This window comes from Podarcis gaigeae, assembly GCF_964106915.1.
Source record: "Podarcis gaigeae genome assembly, chromosome: 4".
Taxonomy (NCBI): domain Eukaryota; kingdom Metazoa; phylum Chordata; class Lepidosauria; order Squamata; family Lacertidae; genus Podarcis; species Podarcis gaigeae.
In genome coordinates this window covers 30,068,076-30,092,766 of record NC_139677.1, presented here as the reverse complement: position 1 = coordinate 30,092,766, position 24,691 = coordinate 30,068,076, and the positions used below count along the sequence as shown (strand labels likewise).

General features: G+C 44.0%; 1 protein-coding gene across 2 annotated transcripts in view; it reads left to right on the top strand.

Annotated features, from left to right (window-relative positions):
• The first annotated feature begins 4,580 nt into the window (after nucleotides 1-4,580).
• Nucleotides 4,581-24,691, top strand: part of SH3RF3 (SH3 domain containing ring finger 3) — a 208,090-nt gene continuing 187,979 nt past the window's right edge. For both annotated transcript variants that reach the window (XM_083735501.1, XM_083735500.1), the window contains exon 1: nucleotides 4,581-6,987. In XM_083735501.1, coding sequence (XP_083591627.1) covers nucleotides 6,319-6,987 — 669 coding nt within the window. In that variant the 5' untranslated portion in view covers nucleotides 4,581-6,318. The remainder of the gene's footprint in view (nucleotides 6,988-24,691) is intronic.

The window sequence follows — 24,691 nt, the reverse complement described above, 5'->3', positions numbered from 1 at the left end:
GTCACATTTACTTAGAAGAGTTTGGATTTGATAACCCGCTTTATTACTACCCGAAGGAGTCTCAAAGCGGCTAACATTCTCCTTTCCCTTCCTCCCCCACAACAAACACTCTGTGAGGTGAGTGGGGCTGAGAGACTTCAGAGAAGTGTGACTAGCCCAAGGTCACCCAGCAGCTGCATGTGGAGGAGCGGGGAATCGAACCTGGTTCACCAGATTACGAGTCCACTGCTCTTAACCACTACACCACACTGGTGGTGTGGTGGATGTTTTTCTTGCACATTAAAACATTTATGACTGGAGCAGCCAACATGGTTGGACTCCAACTTCCATCATCCCTGATTATTTACCGTGCTGGGTGGAGCGGATGGGAGCTGGTGTCCAACAACATATTGGAGGGCACCATGTTGACTACCCCTGATTTATGGTCTCAAATTGGGGTGGGGGGAAACTGCAAAACTTGTTTATTACATCATGCAACCCGTCTCTACTTTGAGGGAGAAACTAACAGAAAGTGGAAGGGAACTGTGAATGAATCAGAGTAGGCAAAATGTCCATTTTGAAGATGAAAATGCCCTTCGTTTTCTCTTTGGCATGAAATGTATTTCTTGTTTTCCATTATAACCCCTGCTTCGGAAAACTGCTGCTACCGAACAAACTGCCTTGCACCTGCAATAACACAGGATGCAAGAGGAAAAGCCTTGCTCAGATCTGCAACATTGAAGAGGATCAGATATGCCTCTCCTGTTGTTAGTTTTCATTGCTAACGAGCTGGCACAAAGAAGCAGTGGGAACGTTTACTTTAAAAGTACATTCCATATTAGTTTGTAGTGGAGCAAAAAAAAAAAGGGGGGGGGAGAGCAGTACCATAACTTGGTTTAAAGGTGGGGAGGGGAATCCTGGTTCCAAGGAGTGTTTGCTGAATTCTGCTCACTGAGCACAGTAAAGTTTTTTTCCCTTGGCTTTCAGGCTTGGTGGGGCAAATAGATGTTTGCTCACTTGCCAACACACACACACCCAACACCATAAGGTTGGCAATAGAATCCATGGAGTAGATCGTATTAACCAATCCTTGACAAAGGACTATTTCATCATTAGCACTAACACAGTATATTAAAGGTAAAGGTAAAGGTACCCCTGCCCGTACAGGCCAGTCTTGACAGACTCTGGGGTTGTGCGCCCATCTCACTCAAGAGGCCAGGGGCCAGCGCTGTCCGGAGACACTTCCGGGTCACATGGCCAGCGTGACATCGCTGCTCTGGCGAGCCAGAGCCGCACACGGAAACGCCGTTTACCTTCCCGCTGGTAAGCGGTCCCTATTTATCTACTTGCACCCGGAGGTGCTTTCGAACTGCTAGGTTGGCAGGCGCTGGGACCGAGCAGCGGGAGCGCACCCCGCCGCAGGGATTCGAACCGCCGACCTTTCGATCGGCAAGTCCTAGGCGCTGAGGCTTTAACCCACAGCGCCACCTGCGTCCCAACACAGTATATTACTTATCTCCAAAATGCCTACTTCGATATTAGATCTGGGCCGGATCTACACTGATTTTTAAAAGCACTAAAAAAAAAAAAAAAAAAAAAGTAGTTATATAGCTCTCAAGGCAATTTTCCATTGACAGCTGTACAGCAGCCCCCCCCCCCCCGTGTCACATTTTAATAACATTTTTATATAACACATTCATAACGTTATAACTCACTAGTCCCTGGTACTGTGATTGCTGGGACAGTTTTGAATTCAGAGAATTCTTACATTCACTTAGTCACAACTTTGACATGAAAGGCAGTCTTAAACTCAGATTGCAGCATCATTTTACATTTAGCAATTGGGAAGGGCAATCTTTAGCCCAGTTGCTAGGTAACACGCTTCCATTTTATGTCCACTGTGAAGTCGCCTAAGGTGAACAGCAAGTGCTATTCCTTGCCCTTCCTACTTTGTTATTGGACTTGGTTGTTTGTGGAAGGCACACTTTAACCAAAATCCCACATCACCAGAGTCACTCCCTACTCTTGTGCATCCATAGTACAGGGGCAGAGTAATGTAGTTCCATGTCGTGAGTATTCACATTTGAGCTATGCTCCCTTCCTGGGGTTTAGACAACCCAGACGCTCTGCTGTGATTCGTTAGTTGGGATCCTAACCTCAAATATACCTGGGCGGCACAAAGTTGAGGGCAACTGTCACGAGCTCTGCATTGATCTGCGTGGCATTTGGTTTTGACAGCTCTTTTTGTGGGCATAATTTTACCTAGCCCTGTGAGAGGGTGGGATGCTAGCTAAATTAATTAATCATTTGCTGTTTCCCTACCATTTCCCCTCACATGCTTGTTTCCCTGTTTATGTAATCGGTTATGATGGCATCCTATATATCTGCTCCAGAGGACGTCTAATGTCACATAATCAGGACTCCTATCTGTGCAAAAGAACTTTCTGTTCCTCTCCTCGCTGAAGCCTCTATGCTTCCAAAATGCTTTGCAGCAGATTGGGGAGGGGGGCATGGGATATTGTAGGAGGGGAGAAGAGCTGTCTGAGCAAACAGTGAACCCTGTTGAATGTTGCTCTATGATGCAATCTTGTATTCATTCTGCTAGTATAACGTAGGTCACAACGTTGCCCTTCTGAAGTCAGCGTGACTCAATGATAGGATAGGACAAGACTCTTCATTAACAGCAGAACTGGGAGTCTAGTGACTTTGACAACCTTTAACATTTGCATCTTTGAGGGAAATGAACTGAAATGCAAGTTCTCACATTTTGTTACACTCATCTCTAGTGCTCTAATCTCCCTCCCCTTTTGGAAACAGCACGTATTATTATCCTTATATGTTCTCCAGAGCTTTTGTTCCTGAGATTGACAGTTTTACTGAGATAGCACCTAAGTCCTTGATACTTGTATTTCACATTTCTCTGTACATCAGTATTATTTATAGTTTATCTTATTGGATAGTTTGGCCTCTTTCTGCAAGGACATTGCTGAACACTAGTCAGCAACAAAGGATCATCTGACTGTTAAGAGAAGCAGCCCTGGTGCTAGCTGGATCCCATACCTGAAGGCAGTGAAATCTACTCCAGCAAATGTGGTTTGAGGAGCAGAGAGCTTCATGTTCCTTCAGCTCTGTACTTAATTGTCGTCTCAGAAACAATATCTTTCTGTGATTACCATTGCACTGCGTGCCAAGGCGGGGGCTTATCGATATTAAATGAGAGACAAGCAGACAATGCGACTGTGTGTGGCCATTATTGCACGCAGACGTCGTTAGTGGATGATTTATTAAGAGTGCTACTCAAGGGAGGAGTAGAAGGGTGACTAAAAACCACCAAATGTTTTCTGTGCACAGGAAGATTGGATGACATAAAGCAATGATTCGCAAGATGATAAAGACCTGAAAATGTGGTATTGGAATATCCTCTATTCCAATAATATTTTTGGTACTAAATAAATCATGGGTTTTGAGAGAGGGCTGCCCTCTGTCTATTCCATGTCTCCTTCATCCACCTTCCCTGCTTCCTCTATATTTTTTCGCATACGAAAAGGTCTTCATGATTTCCCCCGAACTCCTGACAGTGATAACAAACTCTGGGTCACACCCGCCTTCCTCAACCTTTCCACACAAGATGGTGTGGGTGGTGTTAGAATGAAGCACACTGCTCGGACAAGTCCAATAGTTTCCGAGTCTGGTTCTTGTTAATAGTATGTAAAATAAATATGAGAATATTGAAATGCATCAAACTGTGTTTTGCTTCTGTTTTTCTTGGCAGAAGGACTTGTGTGCTAAACAAGAAAAGGATTTAAAAGCGGGGCTATAATGTTGTTGTTTAGTCGTGTCCGACTCTTCGTGACCCCATGGACCAGAGCACGCCAGGCACTCCTGTCTTCCACTGCCTCCCGCAGTTTAGTCAAACTCATGTTCATAGCTTTGAGAACACTGTCCAACCATCTCGTCCTCTGTCATCCCCTTCTTCTTGTGCCCTCCATCTTTCCCAACATCAGGGTCTTTTCCAGGGAGTCTTCTCTTCTCATGAGGTGGCCTAAGTATTGGAGCCTCAGCTTCAGGATCTGTTCTTCCAGTGAGCACTCAGGGCTGATCTCCTTAAGAATGGATAGGTTTGATCTTCTCCTCCAGCACCATAATTCAAAAGCATCAATTCTTTGGCGATCAGCCTTCTTTATGGTCCAGCTCTCACTTCCATACATCACTATTGGGAAAACCATAGCTTTAACTATACGGACCTTTGTTGGCAAGGTGATGTCTCTGCTATAATATCTTTTTAATAAAAGAAATAAATAAACACGGACTGTATTTATATAGTCTGCGGCACTAAATGTTACTATTCAGTGAATAAATCAGAATTGGATTATGATTATTTTTAAATACATTGCAGAAATATTTCAGTCAGATTTCAGGACTTCTCAACAGTGGCGTAGCGTGGGGGTGCAGGGGGGGCCAGGCGCACCGGGCGCAACATCTGGGGGTTGGGGTTAGGGGCGCAAATCCATGGGTTAGGGGGCGCAAATCCACGGGTTAGGGGGTGCAAATTACTTGCCTTGCCCCAGGTGCTGACAACCCACGCTACGCCACTGCTTCTCAAATGTAATTACTTTGCAGGCCAAGGCCAGTGTTTTTGCATTAACTTGATCGTATGTATATCACTGAAGATTGCAAGGATATGCAACGCCACAGTCTGTTTAGCTGAAGCCAGCTAATTAGGTGGAAATCAGCATTAATTTTTAATAAATAATACTGCAAGGATGGTTAGCAGTATCAGACAGTTCGCTAAGAAATGGGAGGAGTGGAGAGAAGGGAAATCTTTTCCATCAGCAACAACACCAAATGCTGTTTACGCAGAGCTCCACCAGGGGGAGGCCCACTGAAAGGAATCTGTTTTCCTTGTCCGATCTGAACAAACTTCTGCAAACTTCCCCATCTTCTCAGATTGCTTCAGGGGTACGTATTTCCGTTGCTCTGACGCTTGGCCTGAGATCGGGCTCGAAGAGGGGGGAAAGCGCCTCCTCCTCCTCCCCACACCCCGGATCACGATGACCGAGGGAACACGATGCAGTGGCGCAGCACTGTAGTTACTGCACGAAGTTGGAATTTTACAGCTTGGCATCTGCCGGACTTCCTCCGGATCGGGTTCCCGAAACCTCCTGCGGGAGCTGAAGGCGTTTGAGAGCGGGACCCAGCAGAGAGCAGTAGCTGGCTGGCGCTGCGTCTTCCTAGACGAGAGACGTTTCTGGTGGTGCCGGAACCCCATTGCGCAGCAGCAGCAGCAGACTTTTCTCCAGGAGCCGCTTAGCTGATTCACACCGCTCACAGCCTCCTTCGATTAGCAGCAGCAGCAGCAGCATCCCTTGGGGGATAATAGCACCACCGGCCATCGTGGGAGGAGGAGGAGGAGAGGGCGGGGACTGGGCGGCTGCCCTGCTGTTGCTGGCGAGTGTTACCAACAGGCCAGCTGCAGCAGCAGGCGCCAGGATCTCTCAACAATGCAGCGCAGGCAGCTCTCGGATCTCGGAGCAGCAGCAGCCGGGGAACGCGCCCGCTGCTTCTGATCCTCACGACCGAGTCTGATCCAACTCGTCCTCGCGGCGATCGCGCTCGGAAACAAGAGGAGCTGGAAGTTGGCAGACGATCCGGAGAAGGGGGCTCTGCCGTGGGCGCGCGCGCACGGGTGGGCGGGTGCCTCCCTCCGTTTCTCCCCAAGGCTGTTCTTGCTCGCCTCCCCTTGCTGTCCCTCGGGATATTTGGGCAAGAGGCGAGCCCGCGAGAAGGAGTGATGGAGGCCGCCGTTGCCATCGGGTTGCGATGATGGGAGAGCGACGGAGGCCGAGCTCGGCTGCAAGGGAGACGGCGGGACGGGGGCAGCGCACCAAGCCTTGAAGGAGGAGAAGCAGAGAGCAGCTTTTCTCCGGAGCCCGGGAGGAGCGCCTTTGCGCGCCAGCACTTCGCCCTGAGCAGCAGCGCCCAGAAAGCGCCTCTTCCTCCGGCCGCTTCTGACCCAGCCTGGAAGGGAGAGAGGCGGGAGCCCTGAAGGGAACAGGTGCCGCCAGCCGCGCCGCCCCGAGAAGGGAGCCCCCGTCGCGGCAGAGGACGGAGGCGACGACGGAGCAGCGCGTGGCTCCCTGGAATAATTATTATTACCACCCGCCTGCTTGGAGAGGGGTCAGAAAATAGGTCTCCCAGTCCCCGCCCTCTGGTCCTTCTGACAGCCCCCCCCCCCCGGCGGACTGGGCTTTGGGCTCGCCGCCGGCCCGCTTCTTGCTCCTCCTCAGCTGCCATGTGTTGTGGCTGCCGCCTGTCGCGCGGCCTCTGCTGCTGGTCTCCATGCTCCTAGGGGCGTCCTGGCTGTGCTCCTCCAAGGCCGCCGCCGCCGCCGCCGAGAAGAGGGCTGCCGAGGAGAGGCGGAGGCGGCGCGCTGCTGGAGGAGGTGGCGGCGGCGGCAGTAACGGCGAGGGGCCCCCAGCCGCCGCCGCCGCCGCCTGCGGAGGGGCCATGGACGAGTCTTCGCTGCTGGACTTGCTGGAGTGCTCCGTGTGCCTGGAGCGCCTGGACACGACGGCCAAGGTGCTCCCGTGCCAGCACACTTTCTGCCGCCGCTGCCTCGAGAGCATCGTCAGCTCCCGCCACGAGCTGCGCTGCCCCGAGTGCCGCATCCTGGTGGGCTGCGGGGTCGACGAGCTGCCCGCCAATATTCTGCTCGTCCGCTTGCTCGACGGCATCCGGCAGAGACCCCGCGCCGCCGCCGGCAACGGAGCCCCGGGGAGCCCCACAGCCCCGGGCAACACGGCTGCTCCCTGTGCGGGCAACCCCGCTGCAGCAGCGGGAGGAGGAAACAACCCTGTTCCCGCCACTAATCCCGGCTGTCACCCCGTGGCGGCGGCTGCTACAGCGGCCTCCCCAGGCTCCCCTAGCAGTGCCGCCGCTGCAGCCGCAGCCTCAGCCGCCGCCAGCCTGAGGGAACTGGCCGCCGCTAGCCGGAGCGCCCTGCTGAAGGTAAGCCTTTTCTTTTCCCGCCTTTTTTGCTCCTCGGTCTCCGCCCCGCGCCAGCCAACAAGCTGCCTGTTCACACGTGGCTCAGTTGTGCTTATACAGTATATACACAGCCATGGGGGCCAACTTGAAAATATGTATATATTTGGGGGGAGGTAAGCCCAGCCCTGCATAATTGTTCACAAGACACACAACCACTTGAAGGGCAATGACTTTCAACTGGGGGGGGGGGGCGGGCTCAAATATTTTATTGGGGGGCACAAAGGGACCTCGGCCCCTAGGAATTGGCTGCTATGGCTTTTATATGTACAGCTCCTTCTTTCCACACCTTTGGTCCAGGACTTTGATGTGTCCTTAATAGAAACAACAACATAACAATGGCACTGCTACCAACTATACATGTTGGGCTGCCCCCTTTGGCTTAGCTAGAAAGCAGGTCTAGTATGTTGGTTAGCTAGCACTCCTATTGAACTTTGAACATCTGGGGATGAATGATTTTAAGAGGCATCGGGGGGGACAACTTGACTAAAATATTGGGGGGAGCAGGGCAGTTAAGCACCGCCCTGCATAATTGATCACATGATGTGGCACATGCGCACCCATGAACTTTGGGGTGGGTGGCCCCCCTCAGATATTTTACTGAAGAGCTGAGGGGACCTGGGCCCCTAGAAGTTGGCTCCTCTGAGTTTTTGTCAACACAGGGGGCAAGGGTATCTGTGGCGTCTAGGTTGTAGGGGAAATATGATGTCCCAAAATTCCTTACCACTAGGCAAAAGGGCAAGCGGATGCACTGGGAGACTTTGGCTCTGGTCACTTTTAAGAGTTGCCATTGCCACTTGAAGAAGCTCTGTAAGCTCTCCTCTTGGTCCGAATAAAGATACTGTTTGGCTGCCTTGGTGAATTTTGTGTGTGGTTGTTTCTTTTTAAGCAGGACCTACATTTCATACGATACGGAGCTGCAGAGCCAAGACAAGCTGCACCTGACAAAATTCTTTTCTGCGCAATTATGATATATATAGCAGCCTTGCCGTGTCTTATATCTGTGCCACTTCATCCGACTTGCCCGTTGCCTAGTTATGGATGCTTTGTTCAAATCGTGCATTAGTTACCAATGGCCTTTTTCAAATAACAGAGGGCATGCCTGCACGCTGCTCTGCCAGTGATATAGCAAAATAGCATTGTTATCAGAATTTGCATCACATACTCTTTCAGAATTTACTGCCTTTCTCCCATATTCCTTTTTCTTTTGCTCTAGTGCGTATGCAGTTCTGTGGACTAGCCCTGAGGGAACGTTATGCCTTGGTTGCAATGTGCTATACTGAGATATTCCTCAGGTTTCAGTAAGATGGGTGGCCAAAGCCTACATTAATTTGTATTTGTGTAGGAGTGGGGGCTGCAAGAATGTGGCACCATTTCCAGTGTGTTAGCTTGAGGCAAGCGCTCTCCTTAAGAGTGATTAAAGACAGGTGTTTATCTTGTGCATCGCTTGCCCCTCAAAATGAGGGTGGCCGAAACAAGTTCATGTTACTCTCCTGTTCTTTTAAAATAAAAATCAGGGTGCCAAAATTCAGGATGTTGAGTGATGGCGTTGTACTTTGTTAATTGATGGACAAAACTGTACCTCTGTTGTAGAGAGCATGTGCTTTGCATCTAGAAGCTTCAGTTCCTGACACCCCTGCTTGAAAGGTTCAGGTAGCAGGGGCTGCAGGCAATGCACAGAAAGACAGCAGGTACACACCGGGGAAGCCTTTTTTCTGTATGAGACCCTGGAGAACTCTGCCAGTCAGAGCAGACAATACTGGGTGGGATAGACAAAGTCTGCAGCTTCCTACGTTGCTGTGAAGCAACAATACAACTGCGACATCACGTGCCAGACTTCTCACAGCTTCTTCCTTCCTTCACTGAGTAGGGTTCCATGTTAACTTGACATAACCATACCACATTGTGTGGGACTGCCCTGGCTGTAGAATGCAGCGACAGTCACTGCAAATCAAAAGTTGAAGGGTATTGGGTATAAATGGGTGGATGAAAAGAGCTGCTACTGAAGGAATACTTGGACATACAGGCTAAAAGTGCACATTTCAAAGAAGTTTGCTTTCTACCTTGTTGTGTGTGTATATTTTATATACATATAAACTATTTTTTATCATCCACATTGTTAGAATAATATTGTAAAGAGCTTTTTAAAAATAATAATAATGAAAGTTTTGCAGAAAGCTCTTTGTGATGCTGTGCGTACATCATTGCCTGACCAACCCATGCTTTGTTTGATGGAACATCTTGCCTGGCTTTTAAAGTCACTGCTTGGCTGCCATGATTGATGGTTGCATTTTAATTCCCTTGCTTGGGATAATGAGTGCATGAACACAAAAGGTTCCATGGAACTGTTTGTTTAGCCTTTGGAATGACCTCACAGCTTTATCTTTGAAATTGATGCAGTTCTCAATCCTTACAAGGTTCATTACACTGAAAGAAATCTGAACTAATCTGGTGTGTGTTTTTAAAGGAGAAATCAGCAGGCGATAGTAATCTTCCTTACAGCTGCTTTAATACAGATGGTTAGCAACCTTTTCTGAAAACTAGATGGAGCACCTCTGTATGTATTAAGCAACACAAAAATACAAAGATAACTTGACAGCAGAAGGCAATTATTTGCCAATTCATAGCCTTTATCTTGGCCAGTATTTCAAAATAGTCCCCCCCCCCACTCTTCTTTATAATTTGCAGGAAATAAATAATGATTGCTCCTCTTAAAGATGGAATTAAGAAAGCTCATTCACTTATTTGACAGAAAAATGAATAGGAGTTGTAGGTGTTGCACTATGACACTTAATTGAAGTCCAAGGTCAAATGGTTTTGACCCTTTACCTTCTTTGCCATTTGTTGACCTTTGAATTCCTACCATTCTCACCTGTCTTTAGGAGTATTTGGGTGTAGAAACAGTTAAAAAGGGGAGAAGAAGGCGGTTAGCCACTGGAGGGTTTTATATCACATCCAATCAGCATTTGTTATGGATGTCTAAGTTGGGAGTCTCAGAGCAGGAAGCTGTACTAAATGCCCTTCATGGTGCCCTGTAGTTTCATGCATCTATGAAAAGCAAGGAAATGACTCCTAACTACAAGACAAACTTTCTAAACTAGCACAGTGCATTACTGTGAATATTGGGAATATTTGCCAGCCATCTGCTGTACAGATGACAGCTATAGTGAAGGTTTTTTTTGTGGGTTTTTTTTTTTTTTTTGCATTTTGCTTCTTTCAGCTTGGGGGTTGGGCTCATCCACTTCTGTCATTCTTTCTTTGTTCGTCTTAGAGCTTACAGTGAGCAAAATCATATATTTATCATTGATGTAGTTAAGGAAATCCAGATTCTTATCACTGAGATTTGCAGTTGATGTATAAAAATGCTTTGTGTTTCTTAACAATTTGTTGTTTGCTTGGGCTACTAATATTGCGGGTTTTTTAAAAAATCAAACCATTCAAACATTCTTTTTTATCGTTTGACAAATCTTTGTACTTGCTGAAGCAATAACTTTCCATACTTAGCCAAGACCACAATAACAGGCCTTCCTTTCTACCTGATAATGTGTATATTAGCTTCAAAGTTTTCTAAGTACCTTGAAATGTTTGATGGACTTGTTTAGCATTCATCTGATGAAATACGTTAAAAGAAGCAGCAGCAGCCCTGGACTTTTATTTGCACTTTTATTTTTTATTTTCATTAAAGGGTTCACTGGGAAATGGAGACGTGTGCTTGGAAGATGTGCAACACATTAAGTTGTTAGATCTGCAAGAAGAGCATTCTTACATTGCTAACTTTCTGTCCATTGAGTCTTGCACCCCTCCTCCCCACCATATTGCTCTACTTTACTGATATTTCTTTGATCTTTGTGTGGGAGATGAAAGACTTCCTTCATCATATACCTGTGGTGCCGTGCAAAGGTGCGTGCTGCTATTCCTATGTGCTGTTTTAGCAATTCTTTGAACCCCAGCATTTATCTTATTTTAACTTTCATCTCACTTCAGCCATGAACTCACAAAATGGCCTTAGGCAAGTCAATATCTCTCAGGCTCAGTTTCCCATCTGCAGTATGGGGCTGACCTACCTGTAAGACTCTTGCACAGATCATTGAGAGGACATGTATGAACAGGTCTGTTTCTTCTTCTCCCAAAACAATATGGCGCCCCATGAAACAAAATGCAGCCTGGGAAATATGCAGTATGACCTGCCACCTGTTTGATAGCCCCTCTCCTTTTTCTGTAATCCATGCATATCACAAGAACAGAAAAGTGATCAAAATGTATGGTGAGCTATATGTAAGTGACGAGAGGTTTCAACTTAGTTGGCCACAAATTCAAGAGGATGTGATAGCAAGCCTGCATATTCTACTTCTTTTGGTGCCAGGGTGCTAATATTTAGGAATACCAGCTTACTACATGTTCTTAAGACGGGGGCTCTACATGCTTGTGGGCAGATTGAAATAGTGTTCATTAATACCAGATTCAATTGCAGTCCCACAGGGCAAACTTTTCATTTCTCCTCTTTATCGTGATTTAACAGATAATTTCTAGAGTTGCTCTGGCTGTTGGCTGACTTTCCAACAGATCACACTAGACAAGATGTTTTGAGTTGTAATGGAAGAGTTCCGAGAGTGTGCAGGTGAGATGAATCTAAGAGGCTCTGGTAAATCTTGTGAGACTTATCCCACAATCCATTTAGTCCATTGATCAGGACTGTCAATTTCAGTCAGAATAGAGAAACCTATGTGATGAGTCTGTGTTCTGTTTAAATCAAGGCACAAGAGGAGTAGAAGGCTGCATATAGGGGAGTCTCTCTAGTTAGTCATTTGTGTTTTTTTTTTATAAAGTTCATTTTAACATTTTCTGGTACATGTTATCCAGGGATTGCTGGCAGACAATGAGTCTTCAGCTCCCAACCAGGTTGCAGCTGATTTGTTTTTGGGTGAGACTGATATAATTATTACTCATTGTTTGTTTACACCATAAATGTGCACTGTACTCTGCAGAATAACAATAGGAAGAAAGGGGTTCAATAATTTTACATTTGCAGCACCTTAGAGAGTGGCTAACATTTTAAACCTCTACAATCAAAACACAATTTCATCTTTTATCTTTGTTGACTTCCCACCCACCCCTTTCCATTGAGTAATTGTTTCTCCCCTGCTGCTGCACCTTACCTTCTATTGGTCAAATTATAACCACAATATTATAATCTAATTACTTCTGTTGTGCCACTTCCTTTTTTTTAAATTCCATTACTGATTAGGTGATATTTTTGCTCATATAATCTCTTCCTTCTCACGCATACAGTAGCCCCTTAGGACTGCCTTCATGGCATCCCATAACATGGGGGGGGGGGGGTTTGTCTGGTACTATCATTCTTTTTAAAATAGTATTGTAGGGATTTCCGAAGGAGTTCCTGGAATACCATGTCCATTTTGTAAGTTTGCTTTTTGGACCATGTACTCCCCAAAGGTGTAATTTGTGGGACGTTGAATTGTCTTTTTGAAACCACTTGAAGTGTTAATTATCCCATGCTAATTAGAGATACAGTTGTACCTTGGATCCCGAACGCCTTGCAAGAACGCCCACCCTGTGGAACGCCCTTCCAGCAGATGTCAAAGCGATAAACAACTACCTGACATTCAGAAGACATCTTAAGGCAGCCCTGTTCAGGGAAGTTTTTAATGTGTGATATTTTACTGTATTTTTGGTTTTTATGGAAGCCACCCAGAGTGGCTGGGGAGGCCCAGCCAGATGGGCGGGGTATAAATAATAAATTATAATTATTATTATTATTATAAGTTGAACATTTTGGCTGCTGAACGCCAAAAACCTGGAAATGAGTGTTTTGGTTTGTGAACATTCTTTGGAACCCAAACGTCCGATGGGGCTTCTGCGGCTTCTGATTGGCTGCAGGCGCTTCCTGCAGCCAATCGGAAGACACACTTCAGTTTGTGAACGTTTTGGAAGTCAAATGGACTTCCGAAATGAATTCTGTTTGACTTCCAAGGTACGACTGTGCATACTTATGCTGCCATTTAGCTCCTCGGCTAGCTACACCCCTCCCCCAATAGATTCTCCAGCATATATTTAAATGTTTTAATGGGATTTTTAAAACTGTGTGTTGTAATAAATTCATGCATTCGATTTTTATATTCTGTAAACTACTGTACTTAGAGGTCTGTTTGCCATTTAGCCATAAATAAATTTAATAATATAATAACAATAACATTAATGGTTGCAGATGGGAAAGACAGTGCACATTCCTGCACAGCTATGACTGCCTTTTTACATTTTCTGTCTTTCGGCACTGTAACACATTTGTTATCATGGACCTCAACAACGCTAACCCTTGGAAGAGAAGCTATTGCTTTCCCTTCTCTCTGCTGAAATATGATAAGGTTTCCAGAAGAAGCTGGGAGCAACTGCGGCAGCAGAAGCAGCTGTAGCGGGAGCAATTGGTTCCAAAGGGAGCATGCCATGAAGCAAGGATTATCTCCAGAATTGGTGACTTTTCCAAGTTTGACTGGGAATGGGTCTGCAGTTGCCAAAGTGGTTTAGAAGATTTACAAGCCAATGCTGGCAATAAATTATCACGATCATTTCCCCCCCTCTGTAGATAGCTGATATGGCTTTGCTCATGCTCTACCTCATGTGAAGAAAATTATGGGCTATGAAATGGACAAGAAGCAACTAGCTGGAAAATACTTCTGCATCATTATGTAGAAAGAACAATGGTGGCAGCCTTAGGCAACACTATTCTGTGTTTAGGTTTATAGTGGAGAGGTTGTTGATAATCAGGAGGAAGCTGGGTTGGTAGAGATCAGTTTGGGATCAAGGTTGTTGTTGCTTGAATGGGGGAGGCTTGATGTGATAATGTTCTCAGCAATTTGTCTAAAGCTATTCCTGTTGGTTACAGCCTGGATCTACATAATAAGTAGCCAAATATTTTGTTTTCATAAACACATTTCTCTGCCTATCTGCTTGTTCTTTATTATAGTTGAAACTCTTAACTGCTGGCCTTCCCCCTGCTGATAGGAACATGCAGATAAAAGTGCAATAATAATAATATGTATCTCAGTAATGTGAATTGGGAGGAAAAACACATAAGCCAACTGCAGAATAATATGGTATGTTAATTTGTTTGTAGAAACCATTTTCTGCAAAGTCACTAAAATATCAGACAAAATTATCTCTTAAACTGACTAGCCAACAAACTTCTGTTCTGCTAATTTTGATGGAGAGATTGTATAGCTCAGGGGTGGCTAACATGTAGTTCTTCAGCTATTGCTAGACTATAGCTCCAGAATCTCTGCCAATCTGTCATGCTGATTTAGGATAAAAATAGAGGTAGGCCCGCTACAGTCAGATGATTCTGTAAAATATGGTCTGGAGAATCAGGAATAAGCAACAATGAGCCTTGGGCTCATGTGTCCCATCCCTCCTCAGCTTCCTTAATGTGTGAAGGAAGAGATTAGAAGCTTCCACTTCCAGAAAGCAGCAAACCATATTTTAGCTTGGAATCCTGGTTTGGGCACACTCTATGGTTTGTGCAAACCAAACTGTAGTTTGTAGCATTGCGATGAAATGGCAGAAATAGAAGCTTCTAATCTCCTTTCCTGATGCGCAGGAAAAGAAAATGAGTGCAATCTTTCTGCTACTGTTCCCAGTCTGCATGTGGTTTGGAGGACCATCTGAACTGAGCCTTATTTTAATAGTTTTGCTGGTATAGTTACATGGAGGTATATTTAGTTATGAGTGAATATTTTATTATAACCACAGACCAATGAAAGTTGATACAAACAGAATAAATTGCACAATAAGATTATGGTTGGATATAACCCCTCAGCTTCTTTTGACATAGGTTGCTGCCCAATCTTTTTGAGGTAATGCACCAATTAATAACAGACTGCAAAGATGGATCATTATTGACATTCACTACATTAGGATTAACCCACAGGTGAATAGTGCAATTCTTCTGGATTCCAGAACCAAGTTCACTTAATAAAGACAAAACGCATCTTCTGTTTCAGCATTAGCTACCAACACTGAATCTGGGTGGTCAAAGATAAAGGTTTCTAGTGATAGAATTCAAGAATTCTTTCTTGTGTCTAGGAAAGTGTAGCACAAAAATGCCCTTAAGCTATATTCTATAGCAGTTGTAAGCAAAGTAGCTTGAAGACAAGAAAATGATCATGAGGTGAAGCCTGAATTTTGGTGCCACTGTCAACCTGCTTAAATGCTTTGCCAGTATGACAGCAGCAGGATAAAAAATGTAGGGCAGCATTGATGAGACTTGGGAAGGGAAAGTCGCTTCTGGGTGTATTGTTGATATATACATCAGCATTTACACACACACCCCTCTCCATTCAGGTTGCTCAAAATGCTTTATAGGTGCCCCTCCCCCCAGTGATTTTAGTATATAATCTGCTTTGGAAATACTTATATTTAAAAAACGGCCTCTTTATGTGAAAATAAAGCAAATATTGTTTTCAGGTGGTCTTTCTTCTAGGCAACTTAGAGGACCAGAACTTCTCAGCACTTTAAGCCTGTCTTCTGGGTTAGATAGGGGTGTGTGTGTGTGTGTGTGTGTGTGTGTGATTAATGGTTTCTTAGCCATTTGCAACTGCAGTGTGTGAATTCCAAAACACATTGGCAACTCCACAATTTAGCACGTTTAACCAGAGGTTTGTGTGATTTAGCATGCTTTATTATCTTCTGCTGGAATCAATGGAATGTATTTTTTTAAATGTTCAATTTTACCAGGATTTTCTTGTTATCTCAAAATTAATCTATTTTGTGGGGAGGGAGTAGGAAGAGGGAGAAACCAAGAGTATACCTGCTTTGTTTTGTCCTCCCATCCCACCCCCATCTCTCTTCCTAGTTAGTTGAATGAATCTGATCTTTATCATATTCATTTTCCCCATGCTGTATAGCTTCAAAACTGAGATAAGATTGAGATGTAAGATTGAATAAGTGCTCGCCTGCTGCCTTCATCACATATATTTAGGCGGCAGGTGGAAATGTTTCTTTTCAACCAAGTCTTCAGCTAATTAAACAATCTATGGCCTTTTAAGTGTGTTGGGGAGATTTATATCGTCAACTTCCCGTGATTTTTGACTGAAGGGCAGTATATAAAAATTATTATTATTAGTTCTGCTGTCAAATCATCCATAAGGAGTGCATTAAGAATATAAATTGCATTTTTTTTAAGATTAGGACTCGCATTTCTCAGTCTGAAGGTGGATTACAAGCCTGAGCCATTTATTTTTTTTGTGTAAGTCCTTTGTGGAGCCATATGCGGATACACCACTGAGGGCCCGATCGGCATCACCTGTGCCAAACATAAGACCCATTGCTTCAGCTATATAGGTTTCACTAATATACACTAGGTCAACCCTTTCATCCTGGTTGCATGTTTTTCCTTATTTATATTTAATTCTATAAAATTATCCGACACAAGTTTGCTGGGTAAAACGTAAACATTTGCTGCTATAAAATAGAACCAGGCCAGGTCTGCAGCTTGCTAAACTTAGGTTTGAGAAGGATTTGACTTCATAGAAGTCAGTTTATTACAGCTTTGTTGCATTGTGGATTGTGTTGTAACGCTGTTAAGGATTGAACGGCTTTGTTCATGAAAGATGGGTAAAAAGCTTTGTTCCATTTCCTCTGCTATCTGTAAATATAAAGAAGGGGATAAAGTGATACATCAAAAACAGTTGTTTCTCGGCAAAATTAAACTGTGAATGATGTACAATACAGTGGTACCTCGGGTTAAGTACTTAATTCGTTCCGGAGGTCCGTTCTTAACCTGAAACTGTTCTTAACCTGAAGTACCACTTTAGCTAACGGGGCCTCCTGCTGCTGCCACTCTGCCGGAACACGATTTCTGTTCTCATCCTGAAGCAAAATTCTTAACCCGAGGTACTATTTCTGGGTTAGTGGAGTCTGTAACCAGAAGCATATGTACCACTGTACAACCCTCTGCATGTCTACACAGAAATAAGTTTTATTGACTTCGGTGGGACTTCCTGCCACCGTACAGCACTGAAATGTTAGCGAGTTTATAATTGCCTTAGAAATATAGTTTCATACAAAACCTGTGCTAGCGTTGGTGGCTGCTGTCCATTGGGTGGGGCAGAATGCAGGGAGAACAACAGCAGGTTCAGCCATGGCCAATGACAGAGGGGTGCGAGTGGCGCTGTGGTCTAAACCACTGAGCCTCTTGGGATTGCCGATCGGAAGGTTGGCGGTTTGAATCCTCGTGACGGAGTGAGCTCCCATTGCTCTGCCCCAGCTCCTGCCAACCTAGCAGTTCGAAAGCATGCAAGTGCAAGTAGATAAATAGGTACTGCTGTGGCGGAAAGGTAAACTGCTTTTCTGTGCGCTCTGGCTTCCATCATGGTGTTCCATTGTGGCAGAAGTGGTCTAGTCATGCTGGCCACAGGACCCGGAAAGCTATCTGTGGACAAACACCAGCTCCCTTGGCCTGAAAGCGAGATGAGCGCCGTACCCCATAGTCGCCTTTGACTGGACTTAACCGTCCAGGGGTCCTTTACCTTTTTACCTTTTACCTAATGACAAATTAGTCAAATAATTCTAGTTTTGTAAGCAGGGAGACAGGCAGATGGGGGTTGTGTGAGGGCACTGAGAATGGTGGGTGGACCTCATTTGCCCTTATGAACCAGTCTCCACTAACCATGGTGTTTTACTTTATTGATTTGCCACAAAAATTACAATAAACTATCTTCATTTTCCCCACCCACACCCGCCTGGTTTGTCCACTTTTGCCATGGATTCTGGCCCACATTGTTTTGGGCAGGAAGCATAAGGAGGAACTGCCTGCCAAGTCAAAATAGCATATGTTCCAGATTTCTTCTCCACACTAAGTTTTGATCAGCTAAATATTTATAATTCTGAGCAATTGTTGACATACGTTCCCCCCTTGTTTAAGAAGAACACATTTGTTTAAAAGGTAGAAACATAAAACACAAACATAAACCTCTAAATGCAATAAATAAACATCTTTCGCTACCACCGGCTTGCCCCAGAATTCCAGTGTAAAGGCTGGCAAATTCAGTACAGCACTAACATTCAGTGTGGGCATGTCAGGAATTGCTCCTGAACCCCTCGGTCTTGGAAGGCAAGACTGAGCGCTCTGCTCCATTTGGCATCAAGTCTCTAAGCATCCCCTGGTAAATGAAAGCAGGAAGAGATTGCTGGCAAGATTGTCATATCTCCTTTTCAGAGTGCCTTGGTTGTTCCTTACCAAAACTGCTTCTTGCTCTGTCCTGACCTTCCCTGAATTTATAGCCGCTCTAAATTCTGCCATACTGTTTGCTTGTTCCCTGCCCATTCGTCTTTCACTTTTCCTTATCTTTCTCTATATGTACTGCTTCAGACCCCAGCAAATGTGAATTACAGCAGGTGATATTTATAACCTGGCTTTCTTTCTTGACAGGACAATCCACTGCACAGCATCTTTCTGTTCATTGTATTTGGGTTTCCTTGAGACTCCTATGTGTGCTTCATTTAAATGAATTGTAGTTGCATAGCAGTACTTAACAGTTGAGAATGTTTTTAAAGGTGGCATTGGAGGCTGATTAGCATTCCAATATATATGAATTCATATATCAGGTGGTATAAATGGGTGTCATATAATAAGTTCAATTTAGGAGTTCTGTATACAGTGGTACCTCGGGTTACATACGCTTCAGGTTACATACGCTTCAGGTTACAGACTCCACTAACCCAGAAATAGTACCTCGGGTTAAGAACTTTGCTTCAGGATGAGAATAGAAATCGTGCCCCGGTGGCGCGGCGGCAGTGGGAGGCCCTATTAGCTAAAGTGGTCTTCAGGTTAAGAACAGTTTCAGGTTAAGAACAGACCTCCGGAACGAATTAAGTACTTAACCCGAGGTACCACTGTACAAATTAAAGTCTTATATCAGCAATCTGAATTGTAGAAAAGTGCTAAATTAAATTATTAAAACTGTAATTGCATATTTACCTGGAAATAAGTTCACTTGGACACAGTAGGATTTACTTCTGAATAGATGGAGTTAGGATCGCACTGTAAACGTGCAACCCTGTGTACACTTACTTGAGAGGAAGACCCATTGAATACAGTGGGACTTCCTTCCAAACAAACGTGTATAGGATTGTGTTGGGAGTTTCATTTTCTCTCCATTGTTTCTTTTATTCTACGTATTTATCACAAGAGTTTACATCTGCTTGCTTATCCTTGGCTGTAGCATCAAGTGATTACTAGGATATGTAAAGGAACATCACAAGTTAATTACCAGAGAAAGGGTATCATCTGATGTAAACACAAACTTTTTTTTCAAAAGTGGTTCACACATTTAGCTATTCAATAATACTGTATTGGAAAATCACAGGTGTAATTTTAATATGGTCCTGTTCTGTGCTTCCCTTTATTTGGGGGGCGGGCGGGCGGGGGGGGGGGACATTTCTCCTGAAAATTTGCTTTGAAGCCAGTTGGACTTGTGGTTGGGTATAATTGTAACTTTGGCTTGATAAGGGTCTGGAGTGGAGTAATTCAATAGGTGAGATAGTCTTTCATTGAACTTGTCAGGCTTCAGCAAAGATAACAGTCATTCCTGAATTGGTATTGTAGGGAAGAAAACACAAACAACAAAAAGGTCAGAAAGCTGAGCTTCGTTTAGAAGCAGAGCACGCAGAGCAGCTTATGGGCTCACATATGGTTCGTCTCTGCTTTTCCTATCTATAGTTTTATAATTCTTGTATCTCTTACACTAAGGATTTTCTTGAAATATACAGTGACACCAGGCCGTAAAAGAGCATAGAAGCAAGAACAAGACTGTCTGTAGGCATTTTTTGAGGCTAAGCATGGCTTGATTTTTGTTTGTTCACAGTGCAGAGATAACACAATGAAAGCTCATTTTCGAAATCAGATTAGCAGACCTATTGTGAATCTTGATTACAGCTCTACCCAGGGCTCCTATTGTGCAATGAAAATAGACTATATTTGGGAAAGATATGCCTCCTCTTTTCTCAGCCTTTCTTCTTAAGTGTTCTGCATGGGAGCACAAAGTCACCCTGTTATCAGTTTCCAAAAGCGCTCACTAAAATTGCACATTCACACATATCACTAATTCGTTAAAAATATGTTTCTTAGTGTTTCCTCTAGTTCTATTCTTAAGAAAGCTAACCTAACACTTTGAATTGATCAAAGTATTAAGCATAAGAGGCGAAGGGGGTCTTTATAATATCATGAAGTATGTAACCAAGGACATTCTTATATCCTGCGCAAAGTGGAAGAAGCACAGTTTGAATGTGGGGCAGCCTCATATTCCGGGCTGTGTGCGTATACTGAAATTTAACAGGAGCACCGATAAACTGCATGGTGTGCCCACACAGAATTCAGCTGCCTGAGATTTCATTGAAAAACAGTAGATTTTTAAGCACGTATAGCTGTGTACGTGGATCATGCCTGCTGAAGCAGCTAGAGAACTTGCTGAGTAAGATTTTCAGTGGGCAGGGGTGAGGCACATATATATATGTGACTAGCAAAACAAGAACAGTGTTTGTTAAACAGAGGAACTGAGGAGAAAAAATGAGCAACAATATCATCAATTTTGCATACAGTTACCTAGGAGCAAGCCCCATTGAACTCAGTGGTAATGAACTCTGATTAGATATACATAGAATTCTGCTGTAAGAAGAGTCCTGATACAACCTTAATTCGATACTGAGCAATAAATAAAAAGAGAACTACATTAGTGGATAAATTCTGATGGGCAAAGCTTTTCTTCATTTACATCATGCTTTCAATATTGATCCAATATGTGAGTTCAAACTTTGTCCATCCAAATAACTGCCTTTATGGGAATTTTCCTCAGTATGGAACATTTTTGCTCTGTCTTGTCCCCTGTCTTCCTCCAACACTCATGGTAAATTTCAGGTTTACTGTTCTGTTGTCACCAAGCATGGAACAGGCATAAAGAGGCAGAGAGCAGCATGTATAATAGTTTGCATGGTTTAATTGTGTATTGATTGCTTTCTAGAATATTCATGAGATGTTGGTAAGATATGACTGTCATTGCTATAAAGAATACAAGTTTGTTTTTCATGTCAGCAGTTGTTTGCCAAGCCTCAAAGTTTACTTTGCATTGGCTAGGCAAAGCCTATCTCAAATTTGCCTTACTTCTGCTTTGTTATTTGCTATTTGCTGAACAATATTAATACATCTTTCTGTTGAATGTACATGCAGTGTCTGCAGAATGGAGACACTCACAAGCAGTCTTTAGTTTTTTCTAGTGAAAAGATATAGGTACAATTGATTGTAACCTGTAGTTCTGTCCTTAGCAGGTGGAAAATGCTGGATGAAAGTTAGGGTATTTCTCCACAAGAGCTTCCTATACTTCTGGCACTTCAGAGCTAAACAAGATGTTCAGCCAATCCCAGAAAACAGAAGGTAAATTTTGACATACAGGCCCAGTTCTCACATCACACTAAATCATAATTTTAAACAAACTGTGGCTCACTGTGGATGGATGAGCAATGTGCTGCTCTGTGCTATTAAAAAGTTCCCATGTTCTTCTCCCCTGCCTCTGCCACTGTTGTGCCACATGTGAAACAAGCCAATCTCTGACTTTTTGTGTCGTTCAAACATGGGCTCATCATGGTTTGTTTTCCCTTCATAACTTGGTTCCTACTTATGGTTTGTTTGGAATGAAACAAACCATGAGCCCCAGTTCATATGACAGGGCAAGCCACACCCAGGCTTATTTTGTCTGCAGCACAGCAGGACCAGGGAGGGACCACTGTGGGATTTCTTTGCACAGCATAGAGGAGCCTCCTGTTCCTTCACATTAAACCATAATTTGTTTTAAACTATGGTTTAATCTGACATGCAAACCAGGGAACAGTTTACCATATTGACATCAAGTTCTCTTCACCTGTGTTGATTGCACTGAACACACTCTGCTCATATGATGAACAGAGCAGTGAGCTGGTGTGGTGGTAGTTTAAGTGTTAGAGTAGGGTTGGGGAGTTCTGGGTTCAAATCCCCACTCAGCCATGAAGCTCACTGGACCAGTCGCCATCTCAACCTAGCCTACCTTACAGAGTTGTTGTGAATATGAAACATGGAGGTGAGAACAGTGTGCAGCGTCTTGAGCTCGTTGGAGAAAAAGCACATTTAAGAATGATTAATTTGATGCATCAGCCCTCCACACAAATCTGGGTGAGAAATGTATGTTGGCCAAAGACAGGCACCATGTAGAAAGCTGCGCATAGTTTCAGGTGCTTTTATTGTGGCATAAAGGTCAGGTGTGTGTCAGCATTGACTACTAAACATCTAGTTAAAGGCAAGACCTGTAACAAGGTAAGAAAAAAATATTTTAACTTGACTTACTTATTGTCCTCTTTAATATCATAATTCACTTAACAATAAAACTGAACAGTACAAAGGGAATTATCATTGTTGATATCTTTCAGGGGCTCCAGAATGACTTTCACTAGTTTAAAAAATGATGATTTAAAAATTCTGACTTCTGTGCATGAAACCAGTAATCATGAAGAAATACTGTGTGCTCAGTTGCCACAGAACTATCTGCCACAGACCTATCTGATCTGCCCGAGTACTCCTTTCATGTTCTGGAATTAGCATTGAACATTTCTGCTGCCACGGCATATGCACAGAATTCGCATGCTCATAATTCCAGTCTTTCCTCATCAGCATATATAGCAGTGGTGATGTGCTATTAGAATTTGCAAAAAGAAAAAAAGGAGGAGGAAAGAAAGGAAAATCACTACACAGCTGTGGAATTTTTAGGCATGGATGATTTTACAGTAAAGTACAGTCAAGCGAGTGTCTTTAAGTGGCTTCTCATAGCTATCTTTCCAGTACTTTAACCAAACAATTTCCGGTCCATGAATAAAATCAAGACTTTGCAGGGTTGTTTAGTCTGGGCATTTGGGAGTTTGGAGCAGTTAATGTGTTCCAGAAGGTTAACCACTAAGAACTCCCTTGTCTGGACAGCTTCCTCCCACCCTGCTACTTTCAGATGGGCTGAAACTCATACAGGCAGGTAACACAAGTCTTTGGTCCTCTTCAACATAACATGAAAGAGACCAGTCTTTGGCAGTGTGAAAGCTAGAGCATATTTCCTGTCTGTACTGTTACCTGGAAGGGAATAAAAGAGAGCGACTGTTTCACAGTTATGATTTATTTTCACATCATAAGGACATTATATGACTCCGAGTATGTGGAAGGCTCATTTTTGTTTCCATAAAACATTAATCTGCAGGGCACAAATATATATATAGCTGACCCCTTTAGGAAGGATAACGGCATTAATTTTCAGCTGTTCATGTGAAGTGCTAATTTTCTCTCGCTAATAAAAAGCAGAAATGAGATTAGCACTCTTACAAACTGCAAATAGGAGATAATAGTGAACATCCGTGCCCAGAAGGACTCAGCTGCACAAAATAGCACTGTGGTACTGAGTCTACTGCAGCCATGTTGTTGCTTAGGATCTCATTAATACCATGTATCAGGGAAACAGTTTTTGCATTCCACCAAGAATTCATCTCTGCACACTTTGCAGGCTTCAGTGTGTCGATTGACATGCAGCTCAGCACCTGTGCAGGCAAAAGAATGCTAAACAGTTAAAAATTGTTCCTAGGCTGCATGGTAGCCCATGGTGAAATGGGTCCGTGTGGGTCCCTTTATGGCAGCGGTAAGGAATGCCATGCTCTCCAAATTCTGCAGGGCTCAACCGCCAGCAGCCCCAGCCAGCATGACCAGTGAGTGGCGATTATGGGAGTGGCATCCCAGCAACTTCTGGAGGGCTCCAGGTTCCCACCCCTGCTTTACAAGATAGTCAGCTCCTGACAGTGTTGACAGTCTGATATGTAGGTGTGCAGATCCTCATAAGCAACAGAGTGAGTGCCGCTTGGTGCTAAATGCAAGGCTCTTCCCTGTTCATTGTGAGGGATGATAAGGATGATGATTATTGGCACCACTGGACCCAAGTTGTGAACAGCGTACATCTATCCATTGCTATCTTTTGGAGTGACACCAAGAACTTACTTGTGTGCTGACATAGCAGATCTAGAACTGAGTTGTAAGTTCCTAATCAGGTGTGTAAGAAGACCTGTCAGCATTTGCCATTGGCGGTGGTTCCACTGGGAGCAGTGGTTCATTTTTAAACAGCATCTTCCCTTGTACTTTTTCTTTGTTAACCTCATTTCTGGGCTTCCAAAGAGTTGCGTCCCCGCCCCCCATTTGCTTGTTTTGCAGTTGGCTGGTGCATATTATTTAGCGAATGAAGCATGACATAAAACGGAATATTTATATTTTTTAATAAAAGATTCATTTTCCGTTTTGTGTGGCATTGCTTCTTGGTCTCTTGTGATCTGCCCACAGTGTAGTTCTTGAATAATTAAATACAAGAACTTACGGGGGCCTAGTGTTACTTTGCTGGAGCAGCTATGTTCCAGTCTCACATGCTACCAAGCTCACTAATATGAATTTTCAAGCTAACGTTAATATTTTATGGTATACCAATGCAATTTTATTCAGGTTTCCCTAAAACGCCGTGCACTTGACGTTGAACCCTGAGCGCTGAGATGATTACACTTCGTAAAGCCTTCACGCTTCACTTACATGATCCTCAATGTTTTATTACACGCAAAG